This window comes from Galleria mellonella, unplaced genomic scaffold (genome assembly GCF_026898425.1).
Source record: "Galleria mellonella isolate WM207_F2 unplaced genomic scaffold, CSIRO_AGI_GalMel_v1 utg312, whole genome shotgun sequence".
In the NCBI taxonomy this organism is placed as follows: domain Eukaryota; kingdom Metazoa; phylum Arthropoda; class Insecta; order Lepidoptera; family Pyralidae; genus Galleria; species Galleria mellonella.
This window is the reverse complement of record NW_026442074.1, coordinates 1037693-1063318: the sequence shown is the minus strand read 5'-3', so window position 1 is coordinate 1063318 and position 25626 is coordinate 1037693. Positions and strand designations below refer to the sequence as shown.

General features: G+C 35.2%; 2 protein-coding genes and 1 pseudogene across 8 annotated transcripts in view; 2 read left to right on the top strand and 1 right to left on the bottom strand.

Annotated features, from left to right (window-relative positions):
• The window catches only part of LOC113516327 (homeobox protein cut), a 215354-nt gene extending 202989 nt beyond the window's left edge, over window positions 1-12365 (top strand). For 6 of the 7 annotated variants that reach the window (XM_026900743.3, XM_026900737.3, XM_052896118.1 and 3 more), the window contains 4 exons: window positions 7047-7240; window positions 7987-8132; window positions 8598-9502; window positions 9754-12365. In XM_026900743.3, the coding sequence (XP_026756544.2) occupies window positions 7047-7240; window positions 7987-8132; window positions 8598-9502; window positions 9754-11366 (2858 nt within the window). In that variant the 3' untranslated portion in view covers window positions 11367-12365. The remainder of the gene's footprint in view (window positions 1-7046; window positions 7241-7986; window positions 8133-8597; window positions 9503-9753) is intronic. The other variant, XM_026900739.3, reaches the window with a different exon arrangement.
• A 4039-nt stretch (window positions 12366-16404) lies between these two features.
• On the bottom strand, window positions 16405-18409 carry LOC113516333 (heat shock protein 70 B2-like; annotated as a pseudogene).
• Window positions 18410-19385: 976 nt separating this feature from the next.
• LOC113516338 (GPN-loop GTPase 3) lies at window positions 19386-25238 on the top strand. The gene is made up of 5 exons (XM_031908616.2): window positions 19386-19708; window positions 20704-20900; window positions 22556-22770; window positions 23911-24016; window positions 24942-25238. Exons 1-5 carry the CDS (start codon window positions 19664-19666, stop codon window positions 25204-25206), a joined length of 828 nt encoding a protein of 275 aa, XP_031764476.1. The 5' UTR covers window positions 19386-19663; the 3' UTR covers window positions 25207-25238.
• Window positions 25239-25626: the final 388 nt, after the last annotated feature.

Here is a 25626-nt window from a genome sequence, read left to right as displayed (position 1 = left end):
TTGAACGGGCTTGGACAAGGGACAAGAGAAAACATAATTATAGATGTATTTTTGTTTATGATTAGAGTAGGCATAAATATTCCTTATCTGTGGATAAAATAGATGATAAACGATTATAATAATAGGTAAAATATTAATATATGTATATAAATAAAAGTGGTTTGAAAAATTTCCCGCCATTTTCTCTTATGCAACTCAAAATGGCGAACAAGCTGACGTGGGCCGTCAGCTTGATGGAAAGTGATAACCGTTGCCTATATACATACATATATGAAAAGAAAGCGAATCAAGTTACATTTGTGAATTTTGCCAAAAGTATAAATCAACCACAACAAGATCGAACCTAAAATCCCGTTTTTAGTAAGCAATATTGATGCTACAGGTACAACTAGGTAGGTAAACTAATTATGATGAAATGCTCGATTGAATAGACATTAAAAATACAATAATTTATTATTATTACCCATTATGAGCTCAAGAAGATGCATACCAATTTGAAGTTGTTAATGACCGATTAAAATTCTGTGAGGATGAAGTCAACCAGGACCGGCGTGCATGCGTGAAATAACAGACAAGTTATAAAAGAGAATGACGTAAGGACTTTGGTAGTTGGCTTTCTCTATCTACCTCATAAGGAATTTGGGCGTGATAGTAAATAAATAGAATTTTGTATCGATATAAAAAGTACACTTAAATTACTGTCTGATAACAAAATCAATTGAAATAATTAAAAAAAAAACACTTTTTTTTATTTGTCACATATAGGTACACATTAATACCAATTATTAATGATGCTTCTTTCCACTTTGGGTTTGTTCCAGCAATAACAAGAAATGACAAGATAGGCTCGGCTTTGTATGCTTATTTTCTATTTTTATCTCCTATACATAGAATATTAGCCTATGCAATATATAATATAATATATAAAATAAAATTAATTCATATTAAAAATAGATTTGTCTGATAACATCTCATTGAACGAGTAATAGATTTGATTACAGAATAAGTCAAGATATGCAATCGATTTTCTATATATAATATATTAGCCATGCTGAACATGGGTCTCCCCCCAATAGGGGGTTTTACTAGTAATTTCCACGCTTAACGGGCGGGTTGGCAACTAAGTTTTTGGTGATCTTTTAAGAGTGACGCTGCTTCCCATCCCTCGACTATTAAGTTCCTTTAAACTCCTCTTATGACACCCACAGGAAAGGAAGAGACAGCCCATTCTATGCCGGGATTACACGGCAATATTGTATACTATTGTATACTCGATCGATATTTTCGTCTATCTAATTCTCGTAGAGTCGATCACTCGCGCCAAATATTTCTTTCCCTCGTGTGGAATCAATTGTGGTCGGTGCTCCCGTCCCGTCCGATTGCGATCTGGCACGCGATCCCGATCGCTGGCCCTACGCACGCGACGTCAAACATACAACCGACATCCAATCCGACAAAGAAAGTGTTCGAAGCTTTTTGTCGATCGAAAACATCCGACAATAGAAAGTGTGTTTTCTTTCTTTCGCCTTCGCTTTTACAAGAGTCGTTGCACGCCATTAAATTAGAAAAAAAAAATATGATGCGAGTATGATTTGTCTATTGCAGGTCAGTACCTGCATAACATCGTACTTTATATTATCCGTACAGCGATTTTAAACCAAAAAAGTGTATGTTTGTATCAAGAAAATTCGATTTAGAAAAAATTACCGCCACTCAATTTGAATTTATAATTTTTCCTATAAAATTTTATAATGTCCTCATTTTCAATCGCATGTGTATATGTAATAATTTTGTTTCCTTCTACCCTTGCTAATTATTATTTATGGTACGACATTTTTTTGTCGAATGCTGTCTCCTTTATGTTGCATTATACGTTAGCACCTAATTTTAACTGCGATGTCAGTTTATGCAACTATTTCTTTTGCACCAAATTTAAAATTCAAATGTAGCATTTTTTTCCGTGCTCCGCAACACTTTCGAGCGGTACTGACGTCCGCCGCTGCCGACGACTCGAATGCAAATTAGCATCGATCTACACAGTGACGTATAGTGCGCACATTTCTCACCCCTTTCTTTCGACTACCCGCCACCTTGATTTACAATCGCGGATACACACTTCCCTATTAGAATTTAGTACACACACTAGTGTATGAAGCAAATTACTAGCGAATAGTATTTTTTTACTATGTCACAGTGACACGATAATTTAGGGCCCACCCCCTTTACTTTCCAAAGGCTTTGAATATTCATACGGCAATAGCAATCAATAACAGCTACAAAGAAATAGTTTTCGCGTGCGTGCACGCGATATAATGTCGCATAAACAAATAATTTCTCCTTTTTATATTATCCCTGAATTATGGAAGTCGAATTTACAAGTTCGCCCCTTGTCCCTCGGCCCGTTGTAATCAAACTCCGGCCGATAAATACGCACGTTCCGTGACCGGACGACATTAATTGACCAAGTAGTTTTTTACTTTAAACTATCCATCAAAAATGCACATCGTAATGGCAGCAATAAAAAGAGATCATATCGCTTTAACAGCCATCGAGAGCTGAGATAAGAAAGCAGTAACTCATAGGGGCCTATTAGGCTGTATTTTAAGCCTAAGCTGAAACAGTATAAAGTATATGGCTTTTATACCTATAGCGTGCTTGTTAAAAATTGCAAATTTGAAATTCGAACCTCACCGCCATGTTGATGACTTTGACGTTTGTCTCAAAATGGCGCACATTGCGTCACTGGCAAGTGGAAACAACCTCAATTTTTTTACAGTATTTCGAGACACGTCTCGGTAATTGCCCGCGTGATGTATACAGAATAACAAAATGTCTGCAAGAAGATCAAAGGCATTAATAGACGTATGTTGAAATTTATTGACGTTTTGTATGTCGAACAATGAATTTGAAATAAACTAAATAATTGGTTAGATATGGATGTGCGCCGCGCCATGTACACGACGATCATTCTAATCTCTGTTGATCAGGAACTTATTAAATTTAACTGGTTGTTATAAAACAACGAAATAAAACACTGGAGGCGAAACAAACTCATATTATCTGTTGTTACTTCAAACACATCCGTTGGAACATAAGAGTAGCGCTTAAAAAAGTATTTTAAAAAGGACTTTTGCATGGTTTAGTTGATTTGAGCGTCTGGTTCTTTAAGTCCTGCTTGAGTATTTATTTTCAAATATCTGAATTACAATCTTTCTATAAATGTGGACTTAGATAAACTCTTTTTTCTTTATTTCTCTATTTTTTTTTTTATTTATAAACCTGCTACAAGTAAGCGCATTTGATTTGTGACACAAAAAACAGCATTTAAAATCTATTTTCCATATTCTTCTTCTATTTGAAGTTTATCTGGTTTGTTATTCTCTTATTTAGTTCTAATTCTTATTCTATACTTAATTACTGACCGTTTTTTGTTTGTTTACTATGAGAAATAGGTATTCTTTATTGTTTCCTCCAAAAGCTTACAGTAGTAAACTTATTATAGATACAAACAATTACAAAAAATATTACAGAGAGAAAGCGATTACATATTAACTATGTACGTACAGTATGTACATTTTATATCTTTCTTTGTTGTTTAGTCAAAATAAAATTTGTTCTCTTACAATATTTTTTACTGGTACTATAGTTTTATGCACCATCACAGGTACCTATTTCTGCCGTAAAAACAACAATTCTTGGATTTTTGTATTCTGTTCTGAAGACTAAAGATAGCTAGAGAAATATTCCTTAAAGATCTACATTCCAAAGTTGGTTATGAGAAATTGAATAATCTTTGTTATGTGCATGGTTTATTTATTTATTTATTAATTCATTAGTACAAATATGTGTACATGGCGGACTTAATGCTAAAAGCATTCTCTCCCAGTCAACCATAGAGAAGTGTCAGAATACTCGAATGCGGTACTACTAATTATTGATACACATACATACTAAAATTACATGTCTAACAAATATACTTACACATATATGACATATACTATATTATACACGAAATTGAGAATAATATAAAGCACTTACTGCTCGGATAAAGTAAAAAAATGAGCGTGAAAGTTTTTTTTGAAAGATGGTTTAGCAAAGCCAATTGTAACATTATAACATGATAATTTTTAAATTCTGAATTTTTTTCGAAATTTGTCTGTTATAGAGGTTGTCAGGTTTAGTGTACACGAGTAGGTAACTCAACTCTTTACACGCAATTAGACCTAAATTGCTCATACACAAGAAAGTATTATGGGCATATGTCTAAATGAAATTGACATAAAATTAAGACGGACCAAATAAAGTGCCAATTTAACAAGACATTAAAAAGTAAACAAGGCAATTATGCCACCAAATCACGTATGTAGAGTTATTGTCTACTATTATTATGAGCTGCAACCTAAGAACATTATGGACATACGAGATATAATCAAAAGAGCGAGGCGGTCATTTTATAAATTTATTTAGATCACGTTCGCTTAGTCATAAGTCGTTAAGAGTCTGTGAATGGCGGTTTCACACAAAAAATACAAAGTACGACTCTATAGAAGGACATATTGTTTGCATGTCCCGCGGATTCGAGGGCCAAATGGAACGTGGGAATATTGTACGCCACTATTTGTTGACATCTTACATCATTTTCTATTGTACAGAGAAAGTTTAAACAAGTGCTCCATTATAGAACTTAGTCTATTAAAACAAAAAAAAAAACAAAAACAAGAAAACAAAAAACAACTGATTCTTGTTTAAACTGTAATCAAAATGATCTAAAAATGACACCCATTTTGCAACGTCATCAAAAAACTCGGGACGTTAATTTACTGTCATTAACAAGTATAAATATATGTGCGCATATACTACCTTTAAAACATTAAAAGAATTATTAATTATAAAGGCATATAGCCTATTTGTTTAGAGAGAAACGTTCCAATTCTACGGAAAAGTCAATCGTTAGCTTAGATAAAAATTTCATTAACCTCATGACATTTTCAATACAAATAGAAATCTCTCCTGTATCTACCAAGCCATAACAACCCATTAAACGTCCCACTACTGGACACAGTAGTCTCTTCTCAAACGGAGCATTCTAGCCTACTACACCGATCAGGTTGCTTGATATATTTCGCGATGTATCTCTATATTGTGCTTCATTCTCTCAATCGCTTCTTACAACATCATAGGAACCATACGAATATCTTCATAAATCCAACATTCTATCCACACTGAACGTAAAATCATTGTAAATATATATATAAATTTAAAGACAATTCGAAAAACAGGAACGCCGCCGCCATATTGTTCTTTTTACAGTCAATTAATCAAGGGTTAATTCGAGTTGTTTCGTGAAAATATAAAATAAACAAGTAATACGAAATACTTCGGGGGGAAATTAACGAACATATTGTCGGTTTTAAAATAACATTTGAGGAGGCGATAAAATGCATAATTATAAACTCAATAACGTTTGCATCTGAAAGCGCTCGATCTTTCCTCGATGCTGTAAACAAACCGCAGAACGAATGAAATATTGTTTTCCAAAAAACCTCGAATGGCGTTGCGCCGATGCGTCATTAGTAAATAAAACAATTTGACTGAATGATACGGCCGTTTCGCTCGACTTCTCTGATAGGCAGGTTCTTACGCCGATAAGATAGAAAGAGGACACGACTGTTTGCTTTAAGCTTAATTATTCGAATTTCGCTGAAATTGATAAAAAATCATACGATCAAACATTCATTATAGATATTACAATTTCTGAGAAACAAAGTAAATTAGTCAAGTGGCAACAATGTTTGCTTTAGATAAGTACGTGCATGCAAAAAGAAAACTTTACATATTCCCTGATATTATAATAATAGTGTCTAACGTTACTTGATTCCACAATGTGCATATTTGTGCATACCAGTGTGAGCGTTTATTCCGAACACATAGCGGGAGACGGCCGCTAATTACGAGTCTTAATTAAACTAATGCTTTGCATATATCAGCATCTAAATAGTGGTTTCATTGTGAGACCAAAGACAATATGTTGACAGGATGAATGACCACAATATGGCGGGCGGTTTTCGCGCGTAATTTCACTTGTTTATGGGTGCGCGTGCGCCGTTTTAGGATTACTGGCTTAGGCGATGAGTGGCTGGTCCCATTCAGTGATTATCTTTAAAGCACTATTCATTGCACTGTAGCGCTTTAATGATGCACCTAATTTCAATTGTACCAAATATAACTCCTGTATTTATTACTTGGCAAGAGTTTAAACTGTGTGATTCGTGCGTCTGTGTTTGTGAGCAATTTAGACGCAATTAAAACTTAAGTACCTATGCGTTTAAACGCTATTGCGAAATTATAGTTATGATTGGATATATTGACTATGCACACCTACCTCTAACTGTATGTCAGTTAGTTTATGAATAATTATGACTGGATAGATTACGTTTAATTTAAATGCATATAAATTAATTCATAGTTATTAAATTTTATTCGACTACTTGATAACCAATAATAATAACAAGCGTGGAGATTAAATCATTTACTTGATACTTAATAATGACTTAAAGGATGACTTTACATACCTTCTTATGTCTGTACTTTTCATTTACATACAATTATTGAGAACATATACATATAATTAAAAAATTCTTTAGCGGGTAACGCACAAGCAACTCCTCTCGTGTTGCAGGTGTTTATGGGCGACGGTAGCCGTTTTCCATCAGATGGACCGTCTGTTCGTTTGCCTCCGTAACAATTAAAAAAAAATAGGCAGCACAAAAATTCATGGCACTAAGTGGCCGCATCCTCATACAAAAAAAATAGTGCTTATATTGAAAAATAATATTTATGGTTTCCCTACACTTGTATTTTTTAAAATATTTAAAATATTTTTGATACTATTATACAAACAAACTACATACGGCCCATCTGATGGTAAAGGCGTGTCCAAACCAGGGGTAACACGCGCATATTGTAAACCCTTAAATAACCTAATCAGTCTCTAGGGAAAACCTCAATCTAAATTTCAAAAATTATAATTTTGCTTTTTTTTCTAGTCGGCACAAAAGATGGTACAATCGGACCCGGCTTCGGTCGGCCGGAAGGAGAAGGTGATGATCGACTAATGCACATGTTGAATGAAGCCTCATACTCCACCAAGACACCGGGCCAGCCCAATAACGACGATTCTAGAAGTAATGAAGACTCCAGCTCTCCAAGGACGCAGTGCCCTTCGCCGTTCTCTAATAAGGTATTGTATTTTCGTTTGGTCCTTGGTTTGATTTTGAGTTTCGTGAAGGAATTCCAAAAGATTAAAGCACATATTCGTTGAAAATTTAAACCTCCTATTTTAACTATTAAAATACTTTGACTTTCTTTGAAATTCAGAATGTAATAGCCAGAATAGGTTTATGAGACGTTTAAGGTTTTTGAATAATGAGAGCGTAAGATCTTATTTATGCCTCCATACTCAGTAATTTCATTGTCATATCCCGCCTCTCAGACCATAACACTGTATTTTCGACTTATTTCATTAACGTCATGACCCAGTGATACCTGAGAGGTCGAATAATTATTTTATTCTTATAAAATTGGTGTGCGCTTGGCCAAGATCTTAACTGATATTATGGCTAGAAATACGCAGACTAATGTAATCTAGTAAACTGTCGCCTTGAAAGACAACAGAGGGCCTGCCATGAAATGTTTTCCGAAATTTCGGAGCCGAACGAAACACAAATTTGATGTTAAAATTACATAATACTTACCGTTTAACAACATTAAAAATATTGAAATATTATTCCTTTTGACTTTTATGGCAGGATTTATGACGAACGAAATGTTAAACTCCATTTACTGGGCCGATTTATGTATAAACGAAAACACGAAATTGAGTTCGAAACTTCGGAATTTTATTTCATGATAGGCTCCCAGGTTGTAAGAGTCGGAAAATAAAGACGCCATAAAAACTGTGTCTAAATTGACTACTACTTTTTTCAGGATTCGAGTCAAAACAAAAGACTGAAAAAGTACGAGAACGATGACATTCCTCAGGAGAAGGTGGCGCGCATCTACCAGGAGGAGCTAGCCAAGATCATGACCAGGCGGGTGGAGGATGTCCGCCACAGCCGCGAAGGTTTCCCGGGGTAAGTGAGAACAATAAGAATTACTTATAATAATTATATAATATACAATGTAATAATTTTCTAATAAAATAAAACATATATTTAGATGAAGGCCTATATTTGTATTGAAAAGTCCCAGAGATGATGACTGGAATGATGATGATGATGATTACTTAAAATGATTACCTTAAACTGGCAATCATGTATGAGAAGATGTATGTGTGAGAACAAAATAAGAAGTAATTTATAATGCTAACTTGAATGTGAACACAGACTCATTTAGTTGCAGTGAACAACATATTCATCCAGGCATTCTATCTACAGTCTCTGACTACTTAAAAAAAATGTAGACAATAATTGTCACAACCATAATCCCATCTATATCAAGAGGAATTTTAAATTGTGGTAAACATAATGTTAGACTTCCCCGCAAAACAAAACTTAATAATATAAAAGAGGACAGCAAATCTAAAAACTAAAGTGTAGCATGTTTCCTCCTTTTTTCAGCGGCGGCATGCCACCGCATATGGAGCGGCCGCCTGAGGACATCCGCATGGCATTAGAAGCTTACCACAGAGAGCTGGCTAAAATCCAGCCCGGTGGCAACATTCCCAACCTCCACAACTTGCCAGCGATGCCGCCGTTCCCCAACCTCCTCGCCCTACAGCAGCAGGTCATGCAACAAGCTCAAAACCACCACATGAACGGCTCCGGAGCAGTCCAAGACCTCTCTCTACCTAAAGACAAAAATGCCAAAATGAATGGAATGACTGATAGTGATAAGGATAGGCCAATAGATGCTGAAGAGGCTATAAGGCACGCAGGAAGCGCTTTCTCATTAGTCAGGCCCAAGTTAGAACCTGGACAACAATCGACAGGGTCGTCTGCGTCCAGCCCGCTTGGGAACGCAATACTGCCACCAGCGATAACTCCTAACGAGGACTTTAGTAGTTCAGCGGCGGCGAGCCCTCTCCAGAGGATGGCGTCGATTACAAATAGTCTTATTTCACAGCCAACGAATCCAACTCATCACGCGCCCCCACAACGCTCAATGAAAGCAGTACTTCCACCAATTACGCAACAACAATTCGATCTCTTTAATAATTTAAATACAGAAGACATTGTAAGGAGAGTGAAAGAAGCTCTTAGTCAATACTCCATCAGCCAAAGATTGTTCGGCGAATCCGTATTAGGTCTTTCTCAGGGATCCGTAAGCGATCTGTTGGCGAGGCCGAAACCATGGCATATGCTCACACAGAAGGGACGTGAACCGTTCATTCGTATGAAGATGTTCTTGGAAGATGAAAATGCTGTCCATAAGTTAGTTGCGTCACAATACAAAATTGCGCCAGAAAAGCTCATGAGGACTGGAAACTATAGCGGAGCACCTCGTAAGTCATTTTATAATGTTATTTATTTCATCATATTATATTATTGAACCGTTACAAGTAATTGAGCATTTTATTGCAACATCCTGTTTCCACTAAAATATATGACATCAAGTTCAAATAAAGCATTTATACTCAAACTAGTATAAACCTGTATCTTTTTAATTAAATAGCTTTATTATTAAACAGAAATTCATATAAAATGTAATAATACTTTTTACATAAGTAAACATTTATTTTTCTTTTGTTCACAGCATGTCCGCCAAACATGAATAAGCCGATGCCGCCTACGCAAAAAATGCTCTCAGACGCGACCTCCTTACTAAGCAAAATGCAACAAGAACAGCTCCTGGGGCCAGGACATCTCGGTCACTTGGGTCAGCCGACTCCTTTGCTCCTCACGCCCCCTGGCTTCCCGCCACACCACGCTGTGACGATACCGCCTCAACACCACGATAACAACAACAAGGAGAGAAAACCTCCACCTCCTCCTCAACCCCACCACCAACCGCCGGTAATGCGCAATCTTCATCAACACATATCTCCCAGTGTATACGAAATGGCAGCTCTAACACAAGATCTCGATACGCAAACAATTACTACAAAAATCAAAGAGGCGTTACTAGCAAATAACATCGGGCAGAAGATTTTCGGCGAAGCTGTACTAGGTTTATCACAAGGATCGGTCAGTGAACTCCTGTCCAAACCGAAACCTTGGCACATGCTCAGTATTAAAGGTCGGGAGCCCTTCATTCGAATGCAACTGTGGCTAAGTGACGCCCACAATATAGACCGTTTACAAGCCTTGAAGAATGAGAGACGAGAAGCCAACAAACGGCGACGGTCGAGCGGTCCCGGACAAGATAACTCGTCTGATACATCCTCCAATGACACGTCCGAATTTTACCACTCAAGTTCACCGGGACCAACATCAGGCGTGCCTTCCGCAAAGAAACAACGAGTTCTATTCTCAGAAGAGCAGAAAGAAGCTCTAAGATTAGCTTTTGCTCTCGATCCTTACCCAAACATGCCTACGATAGAATTCTTAGCGGGAGAACTTGGTTTATCGACAAGAACGATAACGAATTGGTTTCATAACCATCGCATGCGGCTGAAGCAGCAAGCGCCCCACGGACTACCTGCTGAGCCTCCGGCCCGCGACCAGTCTTCAGCGCCCTTCGAGCCGGTACAGTTCAGATTGCTACTCAACCAGCGATTGCTCGAACTGCAGAAAGAGCGAATGGGCCTCGCCGGAGTACCTTTACCGTACCCGCCATACTTTGCGGCAAATACCAATCTCGCGGCTCTGATCAGCCGGGGACTCGTGCCGCCCGACGACCAAGTGAAGGACCAAAGTGGCGGTCTCGACTTGTCAATGCCTCTAAAACGCGAGCCCGAAGGCGATGACTTCGAGGACGACGATGTCGAAAGCAACCTCGGCTCAGAGGACTCGCTCGACGACGGGGAATCTAAGACTGAGCCGAAGGCGACGTCAACGCCGGCCGGGCGGTCGAGTCGGCGGAAACCGGCGGCGCCGCAGTGGGTTAACCCCGACTGGCAGGACGAGAAGCCGCGGAACCCCGACGAGGTGATCATCAACGGCGTGTGCGTGATGAGAAGCGACGACTTCAGGAGAGAAACAGAGGAGACTGTGCGAGTGGAGCCGGCGCCGGTGGCGCGGGACACATCGCCGGCCGCGTCGCCGCCGCCGCGCACGCCGCACACGCCGCACACGCCGCACACGCCCCACACGCCTCACACACCGCACACGCCGCACACACCGCGCCCTTCCCACACACCTCCAGAGGACGTCCTCCCAGAGGACAAAATCAAAACAGAGACCGAGGACGATCGATGGGAATATTAGAGTGTGTGTGCCGTGAACTGTTCAGTGTGAAACAGGTTCGTGTTCTCCGGGTATACCATATCACGTTGGAACGTTATTTATTATTAGTTAAGTATGCGAGCCCATCGAATGGGCCGGCGTGTTCGACTGCATCCCATGTAGAAAGAGTTCAGTGCAAATACTAATGTGTAGTTACATGTGTTTTGTTATAATTCGATTGTAAGGCCAAAGACTCTGTAAATAGACCCTATATTGTTCTCGTGATATGCCAGGCATACGTCCGCGAGTCGGACGAGAAAACCTTACGATACAAAAATATGCATTTTGCTTTAATTTTTTTTTTATTATTATTATTATTATTACTATAGTAAATGGAAACGTACGCTGGTACAAATATCTGAGTATTGTTAAGTTACGGCTTATTTTTAATTGGATTATTGTAAATAAATATACCAAATATGTGTGGGGATGTGGCATGAGCCGTGAGCCGCGTGAGCCGTGAGCCGTGGGCCACGGCGGTGTACATAGTTAGGTTAAAGCGCACGTAAGTGTAAGATATGTTGCTGATAACTTATCTATAGTGAGGTTCATTGAATTGTTAATGAAATTTTAAAGTGCAATCAGATGTAAATTTAAGGTATGATACAGAGCCCAGTTGAAAAGTATTATTATGTTATATGAACCGTAGAGGTTTTAAATATTATTATAATTGGGTTATATAAGTTTTACAATTAAATTATGAATGTTTATTTTATACTATTGTATGTTTTCTATGACTATTTTATAAAAAGTCGCGGGACCGCTCAACTTTGTGATGTCGTATTACGCTCACTCCATCGATCATTTCGTATTCCGTTAAATTATGTCTTCTCATCTCATTTTTTCTTTTTTTTTTTTATATATTTTTTAGAGAACGTACAAATTTAGAAGCAAATTATAAACACGTCTACGATTAAGCAAATAATGTATTGCTTGGTTATAGTTTTATTTTATTTTAGCAATAAATTTGCTTTTAATCTATTTTCAGTTCTTTTATTATTTTTTTCTCATCGTTTCACCTTTATTTTCCTTTTTCTTAGGAGAATTAAGTAATAATGTACATTGAGAGGAACCGTACTCCTTGCATCATTGTGTATATAGTTATATTCAGTTGTTAGTGTACATAATAAGGGAAATGCCAGATCTAGCGACTAATATATAGTTAAGTAGATGAATAGACCCAAAATTCAAGTTTCTTAAAAGGGTAAAACGTGAATAATCAAAATTATTGTCATTCTAAAATGTATCAGAAACAATGTAAACGAAATTTAATTATCTTATATAGGTTTAGACGCCAAATTTTTCAAAACACAATTAAAAAAATGGACAGTCTGAAAGTTTTAAATCTCGAAAAAGTGAAATCTCTATCTATATCCAGTTTTAGAAATACCAACTTCATACATATCGATGTTATATATAAAACAATAAGTTAGATAAGACATAGCGTGTAATAGTCAATATTATTATAAAAAAAAAATTAGGCTGTTTAACAGTTATCGGAAGCTTCATTTTCGAACTTTTTAAACAAAGGGATAACGGAAAGTTTTAAACGTTGAATAAAACATTTAAATTATGTTTATTATCTAATCATTTTATAGCTTTTGCTTTTGAGGGAATATTATGTACTTATATGAATATAATATTGTTAATTATTTCGAATGTTCGCCACGAATAATTTGTACAGATGTTTAAATACGTAGGTATCTATTTAAATATTTATTTAAAAAAGCATTAGTGGGTAACTTACTTAAGTTTTACGTATCTAACAAATAACAGATTTATAAATTGTTTCCAATCCAATTTTTTCAATATCTCGTAAAAACAACGAAAAATTCGACCAACTGTAACAAATTAGCAATTTCCCGCCAAAAACATTTTCCCCGATAGGTATCGATAATCTATCATAGATTATATAAATACATACAATGAATTACGAGAAGAAAACATTTAGGCGCTATTTTCGCTCAATGAATGATTACGAGAAATATTAGATTATCTATAGAAGAAATAATAACAGAGGTCAAACAAAAATAGTTTTTGGCGGGAAATAATATAGTTTCATTTAGCCGAATCTATTATTGATTCATAGTGGATATTTAAAAATCTACTTTTATAAAATGTCAAAAATACAATAAATTAATAGATACGGCGAATTATTTCAATGAAAGCTAATATTAATCAGTTTGCAATTAGAAACTCCGCGCGTCTATTAAAAATAAATATCAACATCTTATTGAATAATGAAACAAAAATAATCAAAATATATAAAAAGAGTACTGGCAAATAATATCTATACTTTCTACTATTCTTTATCTATGTTACATTGTTTGTAACATAGATAAAGAATAGTATAGTTAGTTAGTTATAATAGTTGTTGTAAAAAAAAAAGAACAACTCGAAATGCGAGTAGACATACCACTTTTAGATTGTGAATGTGATAGATAGTGAAATAAAACCAAAGTTAGCATCGTCAAACGTGGGCCAGTTGGGCCCCTGATCGGCGGATGAGGAAGCAATAAACAAAAGTAGACTCGTATCGATGTAACACGTCTACTGGACAATGACACGCATTCTAATGTGGTGTTAAAACCGTGAACCTATAGCATTTTAATCGTATTAATATTATTAAAGTCAAAATTAGTAACATCTGCCAAATGTCATCGTACTTATGTGTGTTTAATTAAACAATGACATCAAATGTGGTCAATTACACTAGAGTTTCCGCTAACATAATTACAAGGGAACTACGAATATAGGCATAGATAAAATATTTTTTCTTTTTCTATGTTTCTAGGTTTTTGACCGATAGATAATGAAAGTAATAATATAATATAGTACTAATACTGAGCCATTTTATAACATAGTGGTTACCTTCTCTGTGGTCACAGACTAAGTTTCTCTAAATCTATCACTTAACCTAACATTTTAATTCGATAATTTCGCGAATTTGATTTATGAGTAATCACAAATCAAATTTACAATAATTTTGATTTAAATCTATTAGAATATTAGTTTATATTAGTCATTACAATAAAGATTTCCCTATGACAACGAATCAAAATTTAAATATTACAAAGAAAGATGAAAGATTTTAAAGAAATGATGCTTCAGAATTAACCCCATTAGGTTCTTGATTATAAATTTTAAATAAAAACATTGAAAGATCAAATATGATACTACTTATGATATATTTATATATTTATAGATTTAAAATCTGGATACTGGATTTAAACAATACCTATAATGTTGTGTACTTATATAATAGGACCTTAGATAGAACCTAAATCAGATAAACAACATACTTTTTTTTTTTATAGCAAACCTTCATATATGTATATTTTATTCTTATTAATAAAAAAAATATTGAATATTTTTTTCTAACAAGGTCAATCATTATTGTTTAAATTAAACATTCATTACTATTATGCTACTTAAAAGAAAGATGCTGGAAAGTCCCGTGGAAATGTGAGAAATCGGGTTTTACCGTTATATAAATCTATAACAGAATAATGATGGGTATTTTGCCAAATAATATGTCAACACCTGTTGCGTCTTGGATTGTCCGTTACATAGGTTTGTTGCAATCGGACATTACCCGTACTCACGCTTACATATTAATCGTTTTTCAATATATATATATTACGTATAGATTAAAACACGTCATGGGTTTTCACCTTTCACCATTACGTCTATTACATAAACAAATCAGGATAATAAACTTCCTTCTTTGAAAGCACATTTGGTATGTTAATATCATTTATAACGGTTCTATTTATAGACGTAATCAGATATTCAATTCATGTACATCTATCGTACACTGTATTTAAACTAGAAAATCTCCATTTTATTGATGTGTGTATTGATTATCAGACAGATAAAAATATTTACGGAGCTATTAACCAGATTTTTAGAGCTTTACATAGAATAATTCAATACATAGCTCTTAAAAACTAGTTGTACTGTGTAAACTCGGACTTTTTTCATAAGCGGGGCACCAGTGACGGATAATAGGTGAAAATGAAAAAGCAGGTCAGTTAACCCATCGTGATGAATACACCTGGAATTCAGCACAATGGTTTCCAGGGGAAACCGCATAGAGTTTAACCTGACAAGGTTAGCAATGCAACTAGTGCTCCACATTACTAACAATCCCTTTTCCCCCTAAATTATCATTTGTGTGATATTAAAATTTGTTATATTCCCAAAGACAATATAAGATTGTCTATGGCTTGCAATCTGTACAAATTATTGGTGGCGATCGTTTATTTTAATCGTCCTACCCAATCTGTATTTTACTGTTACGTTGATATTGGTGTAGGCACTATTTATATGTAAATATTTACCAGTAGACATATATAGACGAGTATGGTAGATGTACGTTATCTCTGATATTGATATTAATGGATAGTATTAAATATTATAGCGATAATTATTATTGTTCATATCATAATAATAACGATGCTGAAACATTGTCTTCTTTCCGAACAATTTCTAAAGTTATTAAATTAAAATAAAGAAATTGCTAATCAGTAAATATTTGTTTTATTTTATAAGTGTTCGCATTGTCAGTTAATCAGTTCGCTGCGTGCGTATCCCGTAATGTATGATAGCGTGAAGATATACATTTTAAAGATAAATCCTATATAAAACTAATAAACATTTAAAAGAGATTGACGAAGCAAGTTGTCAGATATGATAGATCCACGAAAATGATACTACGTCTATAGCTCAAAAGGACAACGTAAGTATAAATAATAAATGTAAGAATCTACTTACACAGTATCATAAAAAGTACTACAATGTACAATACACTTAAAAACAAATGAAAGTTGCCTTTAGTCAAATATTCCTGAGTTTTGATACTATTTATAACTCAGAATAGGCAACCCCTTCCTTTCCCGTGGGTGTCATAAGAGGCGACTAAGGGAAGGCGAGGGATGAACTGCAGCGTCCCTCTTAAAACATCTCCAAAGCCTAACTGCCAATCCGCCTGCCAAGCGTGGCAACTACAGGCAAAAACTCTCAAGGGGGAGGCTTATGTTCAGCAGTGGATAGTTTAAGGCTGATATGATGATGATGAATAAACTCAGATAAGATAAGGTAATAAAATAAAACAACAATGTATTTTAAATAAAAAATAAATAACAATTTAATCAACTTCCTCAATAATGGGAGCTTCATCTCTGTTACCAGCTTTGTGTGTGGAATTAGAGCTGCCCACTCCATGTAGTTTCTTCATAACAGGAGCAAATACATTTGCTCCTGTTATGCTAAAACTACAGTTGCCAGTGAATTACCATCTAACCAATGCAAGGTATCTTCACATGTACGCCGAAGCCTTGAATATTCTAGTTCCCTTATTTTACCACTGCAACCATCCAAGGACTGCTTAATCCCATACACATAGCGTTCAAGCTTGTTCCGTGATGCAATCCTTTCTGACGATCATCTTCATCTTTGTATTTCTCTGCATCAAATAACATCCGTTCGATTTCTACCTAAGTTAGCTTCCCCTTGTCATTCTTTATGACTATATTCTTGCACTTACCCGTACTGTTTTCTTTAGCAGAAACATTCACTATTCCATTCGCATCTAAATCAAATGTCACATCAATTTGTGGAACTCCACGAAGAGCTGGTAGTATACCGGTCAAATCAAATGTACCCAGCAAAATATTGTCTTTCGTCATAGCTCTTTCTTCTTCGTAAACTTGTATAGTGACAGCAGGCTGATTATCGGATTAAGTTGTAAAAGTCTGAGAATATTTGCATGGTATCTTCGCATTTCGCTCTACAATTTTGGTCATAGCTCCACCAGCCGTTTGAATCCCCAAGGAGAGAGGTGCCACCTCAACCAGCAATAGATCTTGTATTTTTGAATGACGCTCACCGTTAACGATCGCCGCTTGTACCGCTGCCCCATAAACTATAGCCTCATCGGGATTTATAGAAAAGTTTAACTTTTTACCATTAAAGAAATTTTGCAGTAAACATTGAATCTTTGGTATTTTAGTCGATCCACCAACCAAAACTATATCATGAATGCAATTCTTTTCGAGCTTGGCATCTTTGAGTACTTTTTCTACAGGCTCTAATGTAGTATGGAAAAGGTCAGCATTCAATTCCTCAAATCGCGCTCTGGAAAGACGTGAAAAAAAATCTATTCCGTCATACAAAGCATAAATTTCAATGCTAGCTTCAATACTTGAGGATAATGTACGTTTAGCGCGCTCTGCTGCAGTGCGAAGACGACGCAACGATTATAGAATTAGACTTAATTTCTTTCTTATGTTTCCTTTTAAATTCATCGGACAAGAAATTCACGATTCTGTTATTGAAGTCTTCGCCTCCAAGATGAGTATCAACAGCCGTCGTTTTAACTTCAAAAAGTGAGCCTTCATCTACAGTAAGTATAGAGACATCGAAGATTCTACCGCCGAGGTCGAAAATTAATACATTCTTCTCGCGTTTTAAATTTTTGTCCAATCCATATGCCAAAACAGCAGCGGTAGGCTTATTAATGATACGTAAAACATTCAAACCTGATATGCCCCCGCATCTTTTGCCGCTCGCCTCTGAGAATCGTTGAAATAAGCAGACACAGTTATAACAGCTTGTTTAATCGAACCTCCTATTTAATATTTCATTTATGTCCTTCATTTTCAATATCATACTGCTAATCTTCTCGGGTGCAAAACGTTTCGTTTTACTTTTATACTCGACTTGTATTTTTGGTTTATCGCCATCATTAATGACTTTGAATGGCCAGTGCCTGATATCTTGTTGTATTTTGGGATCATCGAACTTTCTGCCTATCAAGCGTTTAACATGAAATATGGTGTTACTTGGGTTAAGAGCAACTTGATTCTTGGCCGCATCTCCAATGAGACGCTCAGTATCTGTAAATGCAACGTATGATGGTGTCGTCCGATTGCCCATGTCGTTGGCTATAAACTCAACATTACCACGCTGCCATACTCCCACACATAACTCGTTCCTAGATCTATACCAATAGCTCGCATAGTTATTATTTGTGTATCTTTACCGCTTTAGGAATTTATGCACAATGATTTGTCAAAACAATGGAATAAAATTCAATTGTTTACGAAATTTAAAACAAAACATCATTATTCAAAAAATACCTATCTAGCAAGAAAATAATGGAAACACATTCTAAAAATAACTTTCGATGTAGGAAAAATATGCTCACAAGTATTTTGTCTTATTTCACATTATATTAATTACTGTATTGATTAAATAAAATTAAAATAGGAACTCATTCCCTAAAAACATTAGGGAATGAGTGAGTTGCACATTCCATTACTGATAGGTATCAGTAATGGACTGTGCAAGGTAGCCATTACGAATAAAAAAAAATCTAATGGTTGTTAAATATCAAGTACGTGAATTACAATGATACTTAATTAGAGAAATTCTCCTGTTTTAAGGCTAATAAACGTGTTCAGAACTTTTTGGTACAAATATATTTAAAGAATTTATAAGAAGAAAATAAATAAAAAAAATATTATTGACACTTTGAGAAACAAATAGCTTTCAATTAGTAAAATTCGGTTAAATCTAAATAATAAATAAAGAATAAAAATAATTACGGATTTTTACGCACTGATTCAAGTTGAAGCTTTTTAAGCACTGACGAGTTGCATTTATTGATAATTGTACGAAAACACTAAATTAAATTTCTCCGTTAAAGAATATGAGAAATGTACTTAACCGCACTTTAGAAAATATTAAATTATTTAAATTACCTTTTAATGATATAACCAATATTAGAAAAAAATATTTTAATACTTTGACATACTTCATAAACCAATTTAGGATTAATTTTTAAAATCACTAGGGAAATAACGTCAAAAATGGCAACACTGATCTGTTGTACTGACATCTTGATGACATTAACGTATTGACAAAAACAAAACAATTGTTAAAATTCCAGACAAATTAGACAAGCCTGTTCCAAACGGAACAAAACAAAAAAAAAAAAAAAAAAAAAAAAACAAAACAATTGCGAAATTATCACAGCGATCTTCATTCTACATCAATTCAAAACAAATTATTAACGCAGAACGGTGTGAAATCATTATTCAGTTCATTGATCGACTTTCGATCGACTTTATAAATATAATTTTGTAATATACATTGTTTTGCATCTGTGAAAGTCGTGTTATAACCTCCATATAAATTCGTAACCTAATCATATGATAATACTTATTATTTCTTATAAATACTGATAGCATTTGAAATCGTACAACTGTTATAAAATGCGATATGCACAGCTGGTCGTGGGACCGGCAGGAAGTGGCAAGGTAATTTATATTTTTTTTTATTAACGTAAAACTTATGTGTTTTTCTGGACCATGGATACAAGTCCAACATCCACGGCAAGTAGGGGCCTAACTACCTCGGTTATACTCGTTTTCTAATTAAAAAATAAAGTTATCCAGGCACGGATAATTTAATTTATATTTTTTTACTTTCGATTATATTTTGTAACGTAAATATGCTGAAATCAAAACTGAAGAGAGAATAAACCCGGCCTCGGAAACCTCCCTAGCTTCCATTTGCTAGTGATACATATATTGACTATTCGAATTTTCACAAAAATGAACCTAATAAAGCTGTATTATGAAAAGAAAAAAATTGCCCTGTATTTTTCCAACACATCAATGTTTATTGGTTTAGATAAAGAAAAATGCAATAATATTGACTGTCAAACATATTAAATATCACATTTATAATATTGATAGGTTTGTTTATATTTTAAAAGTGCATATAAATAAAAAAATTAACTATTTGGATAATGAGGATACATTCGTTGAAAAATATCCACTCTTAATACCATATCTATAACAAGTTTCATAACAAATGGTAGAGACGTCAACAAGTAACAAGCCAACTTTCCCATTTCTAACATTACTAGAGATATCGGTAGCCACTAAGATTCCCTGCCTGTGTCAGTTTCATATATTTATCATATATTACCAGAGGGAGACTTTGTACAAGAGTTATTTGCTTGGTCACCTCTGTCTTATTCGTGTTTCAACCGTAAAGCAGTTGTGTTTGCATGGCTGTGTTTCGGTTTGAAGGGTAGGATATGGCGTGAATTTACAGGGTACAAAGGAATAACACCTGAGTCCTTAGGAATGGCAATGCATGGGGGTATCATAAGCGAAACAATATACTCTATTATGTTCATGGTACTGTCCACGTCTATAGGTGATGGTTACCACTTTCCATCAGGTGGCCCGTCAACTTGTTTTCTATTCTAAGTTATGTAAAAAAAATTTTTAAACATTTCCAGTCCACATACTGTTCAACAATAGTGAAGCATGCTGCTGTCTGCAAAAGGATTGTGGAAGTCGTGAACTTGGACCCGGCAGCAGAACACTTTGACTATGAGCCCCTAGTGGACATCAGAGAGCTCATTCATCTCGACGATGCCATGGAGGATGAGGAGCTGCAGTTTGGACCTAATGGGGGACTGGTGTTTTGTATTGAGTAAATAGATTTATATTATAAATTTCTAGTACAATACAATATGCCCATAATTTTAAAGACCAAAGAATTTATAATAAAATTATTTTAATTGGAATTTTATTAATTAATATTTATATACTGTAATAATATATAAAAGGATTAAGAATAATTAATTAATAATATTTAAAAATGTTAGGGAACCTTAGCTTAATTTACAGTTTTCTTTTCAGGATCGATAATAACTATATTAGTCAACTAGAGACTGTATCGCAGTTATTAACACTTAAAAGCTTGATTTTTTAAATCTAATTAAAAAATATATAAGTGTACCCTATACTGTGTTTACTAATGGGGGAAAATAGTTAAAAAATCAAAACAATATTTTTATATATTTATTTTGAAAAAAACATTTGGTAACATGTAAACAGCCAAATATTAAAATAAAATCGATTGTAGGCGCCCAATGCTATTTATAACCCCTATAAATTTGAAACTTCAGGTATTTAAGGGTTAAAGCCCATTCCATAACGTGTAAATAACATACAAAATGTAAATAATAATAGATATAATAATATTTTTTTCCTTTCAAATTTCTTAGCTTATTTATTATTTAGTACCTACATAACTGATTTTTAAGTTTCAATTGTGAATTTAAATATGTGTGAACAACACAAAAGTTTAAAATTAACTTATTATATTGTGGTCATCAAAAAATAGAAAGATTTAATTAACACGTTGAGCCCGGCGCCGAATTTGCTGTCCTTTCCGTTCAGCCAGCAGCCAGCGAGAGATACAATGTTGTATGCTATCGCCAAGAGATTACTTTATTACTAATGAGATAAGGAATTCTTTGTCGCGCTATTTTGGACGTTTTTTAGGTGTATGTGTGATTCTATTCCATATTTTCATAATTATGATGTATAGTAAAACCACATACGTACCTTCGAGAGGTGATCAGTTACAAAAGACCTATCGAAGTGTACAGATTGTTTGTAAAAAGAAAATTGAATTTAGTTTTGGAAATAGTTATTGCCTATAACATTGAATATGTCTGACGCTGGCCACACGGAAATTTCTAGTGCCGGTCCCCAGGGACTGACGCTGGCCACACGGAAAGTTCGCTGTCGGTCCCCAGGGACCGGCGCCGGGCCCAACGTGTTAAAAATCATTCTAATAGTGACCTGTTCTTCATCTTAACATTTGTATATAAAAAAATGTACACCTTTGCTATTAATATAAGCTGAAAATCACTTCTATACGGCTCTTCTTAAGAACCATGGTTAATTTATCACAACAGAGCCTCTAACTTGACATCGTTCTCCTTACTTTATTTCTCAATAGAATCCTGCCAACACATACTGATAGCTCTGTGGTCCCGGTATAGAATAAGCCACCGTTTTCTTTCCCGTGGGTGTTGTAAGAGGCAACTAAGGGACAGCGAGGGATAGGCAGTAACCCTCTTAAAATATCTCCAAATCCTAACTGCTGTTACCAATCCGTCTGCCAAGTATGGTAACTACTGAAAAAAAAAGGAAGGCTTATGTTCAGCAGTGGACAGTTAAAGGCTGATATGATGATGATGATGATGATGATGGTACGGAAAGTACAGTTGGGGTCTCCATTCCATCTTCATCCAAATAAATGTTTATTTTTACACTTATTATCTTAATTTCCAGAACTCTCTTAGAAAACTGTGATTGGCTGGAAGAACAGCTCGGAGATGTGGACGATGACTACATTCTGTTTGACTGTCCCGGCCAGATAGAACTGTATACCCACCTGCCTGTGATAAGGAAGCTGGTAGACACACTGCAAAGGTGGAACTTCAGGATATGTGTAGTGTTCCTAATTGATTCACAGTTTATGGTCGATGGTGCTAAATTTTTGTCAGGTACAGAATGATGGAGTCATTCGTATTGCTCCAACTGTGTAATTCATTAGTATACATTGCATTTTGCTTAATTTATTTAATAACTAGTGGCCCGTCCCGGCTTTGCACAGGTGGACATTTTTACATTTTAAAAAGTGGCCATTAAGGCTGCACACGCGACGGGAGCTTAAAAATGAAGTCACTTTATTTTTTATACAACTTAGAATGGTAAACAAGCCGACGGCCCAACTGATGGAAAGTGGTTACCGTCGCCTATAGACATGAGCAGTACCATGGACATAACACTTCTCCCGTTTTCCCAACATTTCCCTTCACTGCTCTGCTCCCATCGATCGTAGCATGATGAAAAGTATACTATAACCTGCCCAGGAGTATGAAGAATAATTGTACCAAGTTTCGTTAAAATCCGTCGAGTAGTTTTTTGTTTCTATAACGAACATACAGACAGATAGACAAAAATTTTACTGATTGCATTTTTGGCATCAGTATCGATCACTGATCACCCGCTGATAGTTATTTTGTAAATATATTTCATGTACAGAATTGACCTCTCTACAGATTTATTATAAGTATAGATTATTAAATTCAAACTATATATTAATATTGAATAATGAATCTATATGTCATATCAGGTAGCATAGTAATAAATTATGATTTTTTACATATAAATTATGTTAAAAGTATGAATAAATTAATAAAATAAATTATTTTTCCCCTCTCACCGTACTGGTTACGCTTCAAACTCTTTTCTCCTACATTCTTCACGACTCTGGAACGCGCTTCCTGATGCCATTAAGAGACTACCGACTAAACCGTCTTTCAAAAAAAGCGTTCACGCTCACTTTTTATCTTTACCCGAACAGTAAGTGCTCTATATTATTCTCAATTTCGTGTATAATATAGTATATATCATATATGTGTAAGTATACTTGTTATTTATATATATTTATTCGTTTATATATGTAATTTTAGTATGTATGTATATCAATAATTAGTAGTACCGCATTCGAGTATTCTGACACTTCCCTATGGTTGACTGGGAGAGAATGCTTTTAGCATTAAGTCCGCCATGTACACATATTTGTACTAATGAATAAATAAATAATAAATAATCTGCATCAGTTAACTTTTGTTTTGCAGGCACAATGGCAGCCCTCAGTGTGATGGTGAATTTAGAATTGCCACATATAAATATTTTAACAAAGATGGACCTACTCAGTAAATCGGCCAGAAATCAACTTGACAAGTAAGTATATATATAGCACTAATATCTGGATATAATTAATATTTTTTAATGGATAATAATGGAATGGCAACCCCACCTAGGCTAACAGTACACGCTGGTATTACTGTTTCAAAACTGAAATATTTTAACTTATTATAAATACTAATAATCTATAAGTGTGTAGGTATATTTATATATGTATATTTTTATGTATGTATATTTATATAATCATATTGTGCAGTAGTTTCTATTGTATGTGTTGTAATTTTTTTCACCGCATAATAAAATTTCTGTTTTGCCAAAGGTTCGACTGGGAGAGAATGGTCAATAAGGAATAAATAAATAAAAAAAAATCTGGGGTAAGCAAATGTTAGTAATGCGGACTACCACTCCCAGTACTAGCAATATACCCTGCCTGGTCGACCTCCACGTGGTCCCGATATATTCATCATGATGGGCTAATCACCCTGCTTTTTCACCCCCCCCCCCCCCCCCCCCAACTTATCATCCCTCACTGGTGCCCCACCAGCGTATACCTTTAGCGCATTAAAAATAATATTAGACTTATATTCGATATGATAACAATCCATTGTTTCATTCAAATCCGATTCGGAGTAAAAACTTAATTGAATAACAAATATAGATGTTTTTTTTTTAATGGGTGATAATGGTATGGTAACCCCGTCTGCGCTGTTGGTATACACTGGTGGGGCACCAGTGAGGGATAACAGATGAAGATGAAAGTAGGTCAGTTAGCACATCCTGACGAATTAAACTAGAATTAGTCACGATGGTCTCCAGGGGGAACCACGTGGAGGTCGACCTGACAGGGTATATTGCTAGTAATAGGGCTATTTGACCCCATTACTAACAATCCCTTTCCCCCCAATATAGATGTTTGCCACCTTTACAAATGATGCAGCTAACCAATAAGGTTTTGTTTCAGTTACTTAGATCCGGACCCACATATCCTTCTAGCAGATATGAGAAACGCAGACTCCAAATGGCACGAGAAATATGCAAAGCTAACAGAGGCGATAGGTGAAGTCATAGACAACTTCAGCCTAGTGCGTTTCTACCCGTTTAACATAAAAGACGAGGAGAGCATAGAGAATATACTCTTGACCATAGACAATATAATACAATATGGCGAAGACGCCGATGTGAAGGTCAGGGACTTCGAAGAGGAAATTCCAAACGACGATGATTAGTCTTATTTTATAATAAATATTGTTATTTTTTATTAGTTTTTTAATTTAAAAAATTCAAAAGCATTCTCTACAGACAGTATAGTGTCAACGACAAAAGAAACTACGCAATCTTACTAAAAGTTGTAATTGACAGGAAGGAAGGCATCTTCGATTAACAGCTTAATATTTGTTAAAAAATAATAGGGGGGATGAATTGTTAGTAATGCGGTCTACCAGTCCCATTGCTAGCAATATCATTATCATTGGGTTACCATTTCATTATCACCCATTGAAGAAGTACGCTATACTGAGTCTTATGCATCTACTTTTATCCCAGTCACGCAGACGAAGTCGCGGGTAAAAACTAGTTACAGATGAATTAAAAACCCACTTTAGACATCGCTCGAAAGGTTTTAAAGTAAAAATGATCATCTTCCTACC